Genomic DNA, 13,586 nt, shown 5'->3' on the forward strand with positions numbered 1-13,586 from the left:
TTCACTTGAAAATAAAACATGAATGGTAATTGTTGTCAACCTTCAAAAATTAAAAGCCAATCTTGTAATGTCTTCCATTTTTAAGTCAATACATACATTTGTTTTTTGGTAATAGTCATTCGTTTTTATCTACTCTTCCTCGTCTCTTTTTCCTTTGTCTCATCTTCACCCACAACTGATATTATCATTTGCCCTTCCGCCTATCTAGAACAATCATGTAGAAATGAAAAGTGTGCATGGTGACAAGCAAAACCAGAGTGTTAGTAGTACTGGTTAACTACAGACTTTCCAGCATCCTTGGTTTTAGAGTCTTGCTGGATTAATCTTTTTGCAGGCCCTTTTGATTTTGTTTTAACAACAAATCCTCAACAACTTTAATCTACCCTGAATTCAAACCACCAAGAATTACTAGATACTTAGACATTAAATGTAAGTGAATAAATGAAATGAAATTAACTGATAATATAAATTATTGTTTACGTTCCAAAGTCGTTACTTGAATTCGCCTGTGATGCTAAAACTAGAACGAAATTTAAGCAAAATAATAATCTCAAAATAAAGAGACTGCCAACAGCAGGTGCAGTGTAAACAAACAAGTTGATAGTACGCTATATATATATATATATAGCTTCATCTGTTCACTACTCAGTAAACAAGTTTAGTGGTAGCAGGATTATAAAGTTCTCTCTTTGTCCGGATTAAAGGAGATGCTGAACCATCAGTTGCTATAATATTGTATGACACCTGATATATATATATATATATATATATATATATATATATATATATATTAGATAATCAGATTTTTAACCTACTTATTCTGACAAGAATTTATAGCACATGGAGAAAGATCCAAATTTTTCACTTATCAATTATTTTATCAAGAGAATTATCTTAATCTTTGACTGGATTTCCATTCTTTATGCACTGATACTGTTCGGAACGATGTGAATCCAGAATTTATCTCTCACAAACTAAGTTGCAACTATGTTCGTTTATTCGTATACAGTGAATTTTTTTTTTTTTTACAATAGGTATTATGTTTTACCATTAAATAACCACAAAAGATTGACATGTTATATAACAGACAATGCCAAACCAAATGTTATTTCCATTGCAGCTTCTACGTACAAGCAAACAACACAAATCAATGAATAAACTTGAAGCAGCAAACTTTTACTGTTGCACCTTTTACTTTGTAAAGATGATGTAAGCAATGGCATGCAGAGGTAGATCGAGGGTGATGAGGGCGGTGGCCCTGGGAATGCAAATCAGGAAGAGGAGTCATATTCAAATTATCTCCCTTTCTCATAATATTTCTCAGTACTAAGACTTATACTAGAGTCTTTAGGGCATATAATTAAGGAGTTGGCCCTGGGCATTACTGTATCTCAATATGCCACTGTATAGCAGCCAGATTGATTTACTGATTTCTACAATAGGAAAAGATCAAACTTAACCTTTAAATTGAGATGTGACAATACTGAAGTTCATAACGATCTGAGTGTCCCAAGTTCGAATCCAACTGGTTCTGTAGCATGACTTTCATTTATGGATATTGGCGACTTTTACATAGTCCCTCCTGTAACAATTTGATTTTCTAAAAAGAATCGTGGAAACCAATGTTGACAATAGAATCAAGCTGTTCAAAAAGATTATACCATTTTGATTTGTATAACTTTACTTCATCTTTAATTTCTCCCTAGTTTTTTTCCTAAATATGCACTAACTTTTGGATAAAATAGTTGAGATAAGAAAAACAAAATGGTTACTCTTAAGTTGAAAATCCATCCAATCTGCACATTTAGCTATCAAAATGTTATCAAATTAAAACATGATAGATGGACAAAATTGCTCAGAAAAGCAAAGACGCATCTAAAAATAAAAAATATTCAGATAAAATTAAATGAAAATTGGGAGATCAAATATTTTATTGCTTATTTTAATTACGATTTGTGTTTTGAAATTAAAACTTCATCGGTTGATTAAACCGAGCTTGGAGAACATCCAATCAAATTTTTTGATGTTTCTGATAAATGTGCAAAGAATTGAAATTTGGCAATTAAAATAGATTTAAAATAGGACCTCAACAAAGTAAATGTTTACTTTCTTAACGTGCATAAAATTAAATTTTTATGTCAATTTCTTTACGTATTATTGCCATTTTTTTCTTTTTTATTTATTGAAGGTTTTATGAATTTGTTTTAAAATAAATATTTAGTTTTTTTTTTATTTGACTTTTATTAAGATTTTCAAAGTTACATTTTGAAAATATTTCGCATCAATTTTACCTTTTAACCGACAGTGTCTCTCTAAGTTTTAATTGCTCATTATGCTTGACCAATAAAACCAATAACAGTTTGAAATCCAGATTTGTTGTGTCTCCAAAGACTTTTGGAGTATATAACAGATCACCAGTTACTGACAGTGATACTATAATTAAGTTTTCTTTATCCTTGTCTGTTTGCTCTACCAAAGCTTGAGAATTTAGTCTACCCTAATATTTTACCAATAGCTGGGAGCAGGACAGATGGATTCATATCTTTAAACAGGATTCAAAAGCCTTGACAAAACTCAAACTGTACCACGGACTTAGTTTGCAGCGATAACCACTGTACCAAACTTCTATGTAACTTCTGGAGAAACTCATAAATAGTTATGACACATTATTATAATAGCATAAGCATTAAATCTAGATATTCTGAAGATAAAAGAGAGAAAGGCTCATACTTTCTATTGAATCACTTGCAGCTGTAAAAATATAGCACAAACTATCCTGGAAAATCTTAGTTCAGAATTTAAAACTGAAAGCTATTATGTGAGGGAGTGAGAGTGAGAGAGTGAGTGAGTGAGTGAGTGAGTGAGTGAGTGAGTGAGTGAGTGAGTGAGTGAGAGAGAGAGAGAGAGAGAGAGAGGACAAAAAGACGTTGGTCGTGAATAAATTCAATTTTCATTTAGTTTTTAGTTTTTGAATGTAGAAATAGTTTTTGCCTTTAAGAGTTACCAATTGCTTATATTGCCTTTATTTTTAATTATAAAAGGCCAAGATGGCAAGGCTGATATGCAAACAGTCACAAACATGCCCTTCCCAATAACAGGCAAAGTAATCTAACATTTGAGGTATTTTACTGGAGGCAAGATTTACAGTCAGCAAAAATTCACTTTCATTGTTCAGAGAAAACTTCATTCTAAAGGGGGATTATAAACCATCAAATTTACTCCAGCTGAGATTTTCTATTATATCATAAATTACACTTAGATTATAAATTTCTGAGTGCATTGTATAACAAGTCAAAAAAGAACTATTTTTTTTAAACATTAATTCAAAAAGTTAAAACAGTAGTTCATACTATTTTACTTTCTTATGCCCCACTGTTTTCCTAATATTTTATCAACTATTAAATTTTTATAAAATATATAAAACTAACTAGTAAATGTGGCTTATGTTTATTATGATGATACAAGTTATCCTTAGTCTCCTTTAGAGAGCAGGTTTCAAGGAAGATAAGAATACTCTTATAACAGATACGAAATCAGTTCACTAAATAACCGAACAAAAACAAAATTGAATCAAAAGATAAAGACTGAAAAAGTGATTATCATAATCTCTCTCTTTCTCTCATATATATTTCTCCAAAACCTCTAGCTTTGATGGAAGGGAGACTAAAACTTGCTATGGTTTCAAACGATCTGAAATAACAGCAAAAGAGAGACTTGATTCTAAATATTTCTCATATGTTAGATTTCCCCTCTTTTGGAAATAGGGTAAGATTATGAATATCTCCATTATCAAATAATCCTTATACACTGAAATTAACTTCATGTATAAAAACCAAAGAGGGGAGATATATGATAAATATTTGGAATCAAGTCTCCCCTTTGCTGTTATTTCAGATCATTTGAAACCATAGCAAGTTTTAGTCTCCCCTCCAAGGCCAGAGGTTTTGGGTATATATATATATATATATATATACATACACACACACACTGGTAGTTAAATTGAATATTGAAATGCTCATATCTTTGGTTCTATTGGACAAAACTACATGAAAATTTGCAGGCTTTTTGAAGATTACATTACTAATCTATGGTTAAAATTTTATAGCAATTGGTAAAAAAAAAAAACCCTATATTTTCAAACATAAAATATGGCTAAATTTTCCTACATTTGTATAGTATCTTGCAGGTCAGCTTCTGTTTTGCTGCTTCGGTTGTCTCCCCTGTAGCCTTGCCAGGCCACTAATATATAAGTGACCTTGTCTTTTTGTCTATCTGTGAGGAACGGTCTACCAAATTCCTCTGTCAACTGTTGGTCTACAAATTTGAAGCTTGATATATAGGGGACTTGGATCTGTGAAACAAATTCGATTTGGTTTTTAGCCGGTAAAAATAGCTGCTAAGGGGTCAAAATTGAAAATAAAATGGAACTTGGCAGGTGTAAGTAAGCTAAATGTGTTATTTCTATGCATGTGCAAATATAGATTTATATCTTTAACAACATTATTTTTGTTTTAATATTTATATACATATGAATTTAGATCAGATGGTAATGAATAATGCTGGAGAGCTACATGTTTTGGTTCTAGCTAATGGTACACAAGTCATTTTTTTAAAAACTTTTGAAATAATTATATATTGGATACAATATAATAAATCATCAGAATTGGCTCTATAATATTGAATACAAAATCTGCATAAATTAAAGTATATTTTAGTGTATTTTATGACCAGGTAATGCTAGGTGGCCTGTTAGTTGTTTATAGAAATCAAATGATCTTTATTTTTTATCTGTTTAATAATAATAAAAAAAGATTGTGATAAATGAATCTGAAACATTCTCTTTATGTAAAAAAATTGTTTTGTTGTTTAAATTTTCTGTGAAACAATATGTAATATAATCAGTCAACAAGTCATACACTTCTAAGAGGGGCCGAAAATGCATAGGTTTAATAGTTGCTGCAGGCAACGATTAAACTCAAATAGTATATCAAGTTTAGTTTGCGAAATGTTGCACAAATAACATTCAAGATGAGAACTATAGTACAATCAATACAAATAGTATAAAAGATTAAAATGCATTCTGATGGATTTAATTTTGTTATTAAATTATTTTTGAATAGGATTAAAAATTGGTTTATTGTACATAATTGCATTTTTTTATTTCAATATATATTCAATTAAAAGTAAATAAACAATCAATAATATGCAATATTATATGTAATAATCAAAGTTAGATTGATATGAAAAATACAAAATTTTATTAATATAGAGATTTATTTTGTAAGAAGAAGGAATGAAAAGCCTCAAGTAAAACTAGTTTGAATCTATTGATGTTAAAGATCCATTCCTGTCTGTAATGAGAAAATAGTAAATACAGACAATCAAAGGAGGACGAAAAGGGTTTGTTCGCATTTTCATAAAAACAGGAAGAGGAGAGGCATGACAATAAGAATGACATTTTTGTTTCAAAATTTTTTGAGGATGAGGATTGGTCAATTTGCATTATTCAGTAACTTTTCTCATTGTGTTTGTTATTTTCAATGTTTCAGACAATGTTAACTCCGACCTTCTTCAAGTGCATTGTCTCTAACTTACAAATCTTTACGTGAAACTCAAGAACCTATACAGAAACTCAAATTGAACCTTCTAACCCATGAAGGTAGATTGTTCTCACTATCTCAGCCAAATAATATTTTTGTGATACATTTGCTGATAAATTTAGACTAATTTCAGCACCAGGAACAATAACATTTAGGTTCACAACAGATATAACAAATTAAGCCAAAAAAAAAAAAAAAAAAAAAAAAAAGATCCAGCATTATTTTCCATCTGCTAACAATGAAGTCAATTTTAATTTTACCTTTTAAGTAAGAGTTAAATAATTTTTTTCTATATTAGATTTTCAATTAGACGAAAAACATTCCTTATACACATTGTAGCAACATTTGGTTGTGGTATGTTAAATACAGAACTTTCTACATACAAATATAAAAATGTAAAAAAGCGGAAAATTGTATTAGAAGTTAAAGATTAGAACTGGAGCTATACATCTGGATATAATGTGATGGAAAGAAATCGAGTGACAGGTAGTAAATAAAATAACAAAAAGCCAATCGGATTCTTCTTTGACACATTGCTCCCTGCTCTGTAGGTGAAGATAAGCTTATGTAATATGTAACTTTACAATATCTAGTAAAATAAATAAATAAAACAAAAAATATGAGGTACTGGTGCAGTTTAAGAAACATGTTGAAACTGACATTACATCAGCATCTTTCAGCTACCAGAAGATGCTGAAATGCTTAGCCAATCAAACTGCAGCAGATGATAATTGTCAATAGCAAATTGAATATAGCATAAAATCTAACTAGTCAAGAAAATTGATTAATGTGATCATGAATTTCATTGACAGATGTTTCTAATCCAGGAGGGAATTATTGAATTTTGTCATAAAAGAAAACTTATAAGCCAAAGATAAGCTGCAGAACATGCTCAGTTTCATTTTAACCCTACAAAAAGAGCTAACAGTTTTTAGCTTTCTTTTGTAAAAAAAAAAAAATTTTTTCATTAAAATTACAAAACAATGTCTTGTCTTGAGTTAAAGGTTTCCTTAATTCTCTTCAATTTGATAGCATCTTCATCAAAGAAGACATACTTTTCCATTCATTTTTTTCGGTTTGATAGAGAGATCAAAATTATTTATTCAACTTTTTTTGGCTGTTTATGTAAACTACCAGAAAATGCTGACGAAACATTAGTTTCAGCATGGGTTATAAGCTGTACCGACCATGATACTATAGAGCAAGACAGTTTTATGATAAGTTAACAAGTAAAAACAAAAGGAGAGAAATAGAAATTTCTATTGCTTTCTTCACTATGACGACAGCTGTTTCCAACGGTGAAAAGGCAAACGAGAGAGAGATATTACAATTGAATGAACTAACTATGCATGACGATGAGCGCTGTAGTTCCAAATAATCTGTTGGAGTAAAGAATTGGCCGGATTTAATGTTTTTGATGATATAAACAGCTAATTTCAAGTCACAATTGACGATTGTTCTAGCACCACTTTTGTTCTTGCCCACGTCTACCCCTACCGGATAGGGGTTGTTAAAAGAAAAAGTCTTTGCATGTCCTCTAACAGATTCCATACTGTTGCCAACTACCAAAACATTAAAATCATAAGAGTCAAAAATAGAACCCATCCCCTAACCCAATGTTAATAATTTTACATTGATCAAATGTTGTACCCATTGTAATGATATCAGCACTATTTTCCTACGCGGAAGGATTATGACCTTTTGGCATGGGAACACATGCAAGAACAATTATGATCTGGAGCTGAACAGCATGGCCTAACTATCGCGTCAAAGTCATCTTGTATATATATGTTAATAACACAACAATGCCTCGGTCATTTAACCAACCCACTTTAACATTACACCCATTTCTACATTCCAATTTTTTTAATTATAATATACTAACAAGCAACTGCTTATCAAAGCTACTCGAGAATAAGAGTTAGGGATAGTGGATGGTAAGACATTATGAGGATAGGTAGCGATGGTTGAAAGTGGGCAGAATTTGATTATTTAAAAAAAGAAAGGTCGACAAGTATTTGTTAACAGTGAACTTAAAAAAAAAACAACCATGTTGTGTTCAGCTGAGAAGCAGCCATGTGATATTGTGTTCCACAGATGAATAGTTATTGAAAACAAAATTTTTCATGAAGGTTTCGTTTAGTTTTAGCTACACATAGGAGGAAAGAAAATTTATTGACAATAGTTGTAGCTAGATAAGTTTTTATTGTCAATGTTTTACAAGCGAGAATCAGAGCTCGGTTATGCATATGAAAATAACGATTGAGTAGAGAAAGACTAGCAATCTATCTACTGTTAGAAAGGGGCTGTAGGAAAGAGAAGTGAGCATTCCTGACTAGATTTTGAAGTTGGTTTTGTACTCTGACAAGGCAGGAAAGGGTGCTCTGAGCAACACATCCCCATATGTGGCAACAGTATTCTGTCATATGACGTATTTAACTCTTATAAATGTGCAGGATTACGTCAGTGAAAGATGTTCATAAGGAAATGCTAAAATTTAGTTACTTTCAGAGATAAGTCATGTTAGATAAAAGGGGTTTGTTGACATCTATTATACTAAAGCTGAACTCATCAACGTTTGTTTCTCTAAGGCTTTTGTTTTTTGCTATATATTTTAATCACAAAATACATGCTAAAATATTCCTCAGTTCTGGGATTGGGTTAGAATTTTTAAAAAACCTATTTAATCCTTCTAATTAGCTGTAAACTAATTAACTGAACAAGTCACCCGTCTCATTTCATTATCTATGTATTTCTTTCGTTCTTTTTCACCGCGTTGGTTCAACTATTCTCTAATAGTTTTTGATGTTTATATGAGCATTTACAGAAACAGTAACTCTTTTCAGCTAATTAACTGTTTGGACACACTAACACATAATTAAAACAAAAAATATGTCTCTTTACTTTTTTCATTATTATCCTTATGAATAATATAGAAATAAAGAGACTTATTATTTTTAGTTATGCAAGAAAATTAGATGACCCAAGAAAACTTAGATGTAAACCATCACCAAGCGTTTTAGAGTTGAATTTGAACAGAATCCTCAAGACAACGAAACTTGGAGACTGAAATTGCAGGCTGTCAAAAAAAAAAAAAATGTCAGATCCCTGACCAAGACAAAAAAAATTAAAACAAAGAAAAAAAAAATCTCTTAATTTTTGTTTTTAATTTTCTTATTTTAGTTGGGGACGTGGCATCCTACTTGATGCCAGACATTCACCCACCATCTCATACATTCCAGCTGAGAGATTTTTTTTAAGATTTCTAATCGTCCCTTTAAGAGGAATTGTTTGTATATCTCTTATATTTGTTTCACCGGGTAGTTTTTAAAATTTTTTTTCACAAGTTTAGTGGCTCCTATAATTACTGGAATGTTGAAATTTCTTTTCATGCCATACATAAGATCTTGGTATTTTGTTATATGTTCCCTCTCAGTTCCGTTTAACCCAGCATCATTGGAAACACTAACTTCTACTAAGGTTGCTTTTTTCTTAGTATCTCATATCACTATTTCAGGTTTAATAACTTTGTTTTCTAGGTACATAGCTGTAGGAATTGAATAGTCATAGTGGATGGTGAACAACTTATTTCCAACTGTTCTTTCTGATACATGTTCCCAGGACTTGTTATCACAGTTTGTGAACTTTCTAATGAAATCAAAGTAAAACTAATAATGGTAGTGGATTATGGCTGATCCAATGGGTCGCAGATAAGCTAGGATAGATATAGACTTAAGGGCTGATAGTTGGTAACGAGCAACATTGGCATATGGAAAATCATTGGGTGTCTGTTGTCATAATCAACTTAGGAAGAGAAAACCTAATGAAAGGTTCAAGGAGTGCATCTTGCAATTAATTATCTGGCCAGGGAAATTAAGAAAGGGATAAAATACAGTGTAAGATTGAATTCTGTCATCCAATTACATTGACAAGAATGAAATCCAACATGGCTTCCCGATACAATGTAATGGTTCTGATAATAACCACTCAATGAAATCAAAAAAATATCCTTCACTCTATAATAAAGATCAAGGTGTATTTATTTCTATAAAATTTAATAAATATAAATTTATTCTGTCACACAAAAGTTAGTGAATAAAAATCATACCTTTTTCTAGTTCCTGGACAAAACCATTTCAAATGGTTAGGGGAAATGAAAAAATAAATAGTAAGTAAGACAATCCCTGTTATCTGAAATGAAATTTTCCACTGTAAACGAAGAGTGGGTGTTTTTTCTTTAGGTTTATCAGAAATGATAATTTATATATGAAAAATTAAATTACTGATGTAATTTTATCACTTTATATGAATATTAGCGTGAACAGTGATGAAGAATTTGTTTTTTTCTGATGGATGGTATACACTAGTATAACAATATTCTTTCACTTTTGTCTGCAAACTCAGTTTTGTTTTCTCCTCAGCAAATGAAGAGAAATATTCTTGCTTCAATCAGTGATTTAGGAAAAAAGATTTTGAAACATAAAAAGAAACATTCTAACATGAAATTCGGAATTATAGCACGTGTGGAAATAGAATTGGTAAATTCAGTTCTAATTGCAATCATTGCCACCTTTTTTTTCTGCATCATTTTACATTAATAATATTAGAAAAATTTTTTTGATTCATTTCTAGCAGTGGCTTACAGAAGTCTAGTAATTTTCAAGGTCAACTCCTTAATTGTATGCTCCAAAGGCTCAAGTATAGTTCCTAGTACTGAGAAATATTGAGAAAGGTAGAGAGTTGTTAATATGATTAGATACATCTGCCACCCCTGCTACCGTTTTCTAGCTTTCAGTAAAATAGTATAGAAAACTATATTTGATATCCTTGATTTGCAACTGGTATGAAAGACAAAAATATCTACTTCCTATTGAAATTGTTGTTTTTTAGTAAAAAACTGTGACTGCGAAAGATTCCTAGTTAAATCTAAGATTGATCACATTAAGTAAAACGAAAAAAAAAAAAAGAAATGACTTACCCTGGCCGATTTTCTAAAATCAATGCCGTGGTAGACATGACTTCAATATCTTTGCGAGCCCTGGCTGCCACCAGTTGACTAGCTTTTTGCTTTGCATGATACTCATCACAGATCTGATTAGGATCTTTCAGAGTAGACTCCTTGGGTGGTATCCTTCCAAATAGTTTCCATCCAGGAGCACTTTCAGCTGACTGCTTAGTGCTGCTCTCTTTGCTCCGGCGGAACAAATTTCTGAAAAAATAAATTAAAAAAATAAATAAATAAAAGTTGTAATCAAGTGAAATGTTTTTAACTTATTTTTTATAGCCAAATGAAATTCAAATTTAAATTTTTTTAAAACTATTTAAAAAAAAAAATCTGTTGATGTAAAGCATTTATGTATGAATTGTATTGATACTACACTCTAACCTTCAGTGAAATATTCATTAATGGCATTTTCATCTTGAGAGGATGTATATTTTAATCCTGTGGAACACGTTATAACAGGATTGCTTCCCCACAGGTCACAACATGGTAATCTTCAAATCCAATAACAATCATAAGCAATCTTCATAACTAATCAAATTTTACTCATTTCAATCATCATTTTCAATTACCTCATGATATTCATCATTCAATCGGTAGTCCATTCATATCATTAACTCTTATCCTCGATTACCCTTTGACAAGTGATAACTCATTGTTAAAATAATTTATATAAAAAAAATAAAAGAAAAAAGGTATTCATACTCAAGAGCAGGGTTATAGAGTCAGGAGTGGGGGAGTATAAGGTCCATCCGACTCCTAGGATTCCAAAACATTCTTTCTCCAACTCCTTAATTTAAAGTCTCCCAATATTCAGACTGCCTGTTAATGCTTCCATGATTAAAAAATTCAACTCGAACTGAGAATTCTTACAAGGCGCACTAACTCAACGCACCTGCTTAAAAGTTGAACTAAAGTTCAGTTTAACCCCAAACAGCTACATGTGTTGATTATTTATCAAACTTCAATATGATCACAAGTCAGATTCATCACAAATGCATGACGATTGTCTCAATTCTTTATGAACAATGGGAGGATAAATGATTATTTATCTGCTGTGATTTTTAAATAAGTAAAAAAAAAGAAAGAAAAAAAAGAAAGGATTTTGATATTTTTAAGGTATTTGTTGAATCCAATTTTATGTAGGATTTCCTCTTATTTCTATTACTCTTTTCTAAGTTTCATGACTCTTAGCATAAAATCAGTGTTTGTGTCTTTCAATCGTAGTTTTGTCCGTTTCTTCCAGAGATTCTTATGGATGGCTCTGCTTGAGAAATCGATTCTGAAACTTCTTGGTCTTTCTTTTTTATCAAACATTTCTAGGAGTTCATAGATTAAATCCATTGCTCTTTTTTGCTTCTCATAAAGTCTATTCTGTTTATTGCTCCAAATACTTTCTCAAACCTGAGGCTATTTTCTATCTCTACAAATCTACTATTAGACCACGTATGGCATACTCTTGTCATATTTAAGCTGGTAACTGTCCCATTTGAGTTTTTGATAATGTGCAGAAATGTATCTGCAATATGTTTGGCCCCACCCTTTCTTCTCTGCACTCTCTCTCACAGATGTGATGTTGCTAGTCTCAGTCTTTTCTATTATGGCATGTGTTTTTCAGAACTGTCTAATCTATTCCATGTTCCAACTCATTTGACTCGTTGATCAGGATGAAAAAAAAAAAATCCTTACAAATCATCATATGATGTAGGGAACAAAAAGGATAAAAACGAGGAGGAAGAAGTTTAATATTAACCTAGTTAGACCACAAATAAAATGTTGAAGTCATACTTTTTTTACGCATAGTATTTTCAATGAGATAAACTCTACTTTGAATTTCAAATAATCACTAGATCATTTGTTCCATTGGGTCTATATTCGTTATTGTTAACTATTTAATTTATCAAGCAGCGAAGCTGCTTTCAAACAAATCCACAGCTAATGGCAACTATCATTTATCCTTTATGACATCATCCATTTTCAAGTAATATATTATTTGCTTGATAATAATCATGAAGTGTAAACAGTCACAAGCAAATGAAATAAACAACTACCCGTGACCGATTGGATCAGTATGTTTTCTACATATAGAATATGTGATTTATTAACTTTAGCAATGAATGATAAAACATTCACAGCTAACAGTTATGCATGCACATTTATTGGTGTGAGGATCAGATAATAGGTTTTCTGGCAGTTTCAATTCTCTTATTTATTATTGTTAGTACTATTAGTAGCATATATTTTTGTTTAAAATCACATTAAACAACAACGCCCATTCTTAAAATGTGTTCATTCAATCTACGCAATGAAATGATATTCTAAACACGGGTGAAAGATATATGAAAATGCAATTCTAATTGTGCAGTCTATAAACCATATTAAAATAACATTTAAAAACCATTCTTATCATGAGGAGGGAGGCTTCTTATCTATTATATACTTTTGTCTAACAATGTAATCAACAAAAGATACCATAAAACTTGAATTTATTTCGAAAATCTTATTTAAAAAAATAGCAGTCTGTAAATCAAACAAGCATTTCAAACTTAAGTGTGACAGACTGGTGTAAATGTAATTTCAAACTTTAGCATGACTGTTGATGAAAATGCTACTCCAAACTTAAGGATGACAGACTAACTGATCATTTTCTATGCTTGGATGCGTCTAAAGATTCACCCATTCAGTTTGACATTTAACAGATGAAAATGTCATTTACAGAATTTCCAGTATTTACGATTACTATATTGTCCAATTTCTACTGTACACGCTTTAACCCTTATTCTCGAGTGGCCTCTTGGCCTTGATAAGTGGTGATGCCTATGTAAAGAAAAAAAAAAAGGAGGAGAAAATTGGAAAGGAATACCTCAGAAGACCAAGAACTCCTTAAAACTAAACTATATAGTAGAAACCTAATTAAAAATATAAACACATGGGCAGTGTTACTAAGATATTCTGGACCATTAACTAAAGAAAAAGTGAGGTAT

The 13,586-nt window shown here is 31.0% G+C and overlaps 1 protein-coding gene across 2 annotated transcripts in view; it reads right to left on the bottom strand.

Annotated features, from left to right (window-relative positions):
- Window positions 1-13,586, bottom strand: part of LOC145283677 (uncharacterized) — a 263,008-nt gene that overhangs the window by 119,056 nt on the left and 130,366 nt on the right. For both annotated transcript variants that reach the window (XM_080132691.1, XM_080132690.1), the window contains one exon: window positions 10,579-10,809. In XM_080132691.1, coding sequence (XP_079988817.1) covers window positions 10,579-10,809 — 231 coding nt within the window. The remainder of the gene's footprint in view (window positions 1-10,578; window positions 10,810-13,586) is intronic.

This window comes from Euprymna scolopes, chromosome 8 (assembly GCF_053919585.1).
Source record: "Euprymna scolopes isolate OS-2025 chromosome 8, ASM5391958v1, whole genome shotgun sequence".
Lineage (NCBI taxonomy): Eukaryota > Metazoa > Mollusca > Cephalopoda > Sepiida > Sepiolidae > Euprymna > Euprymna scolopes.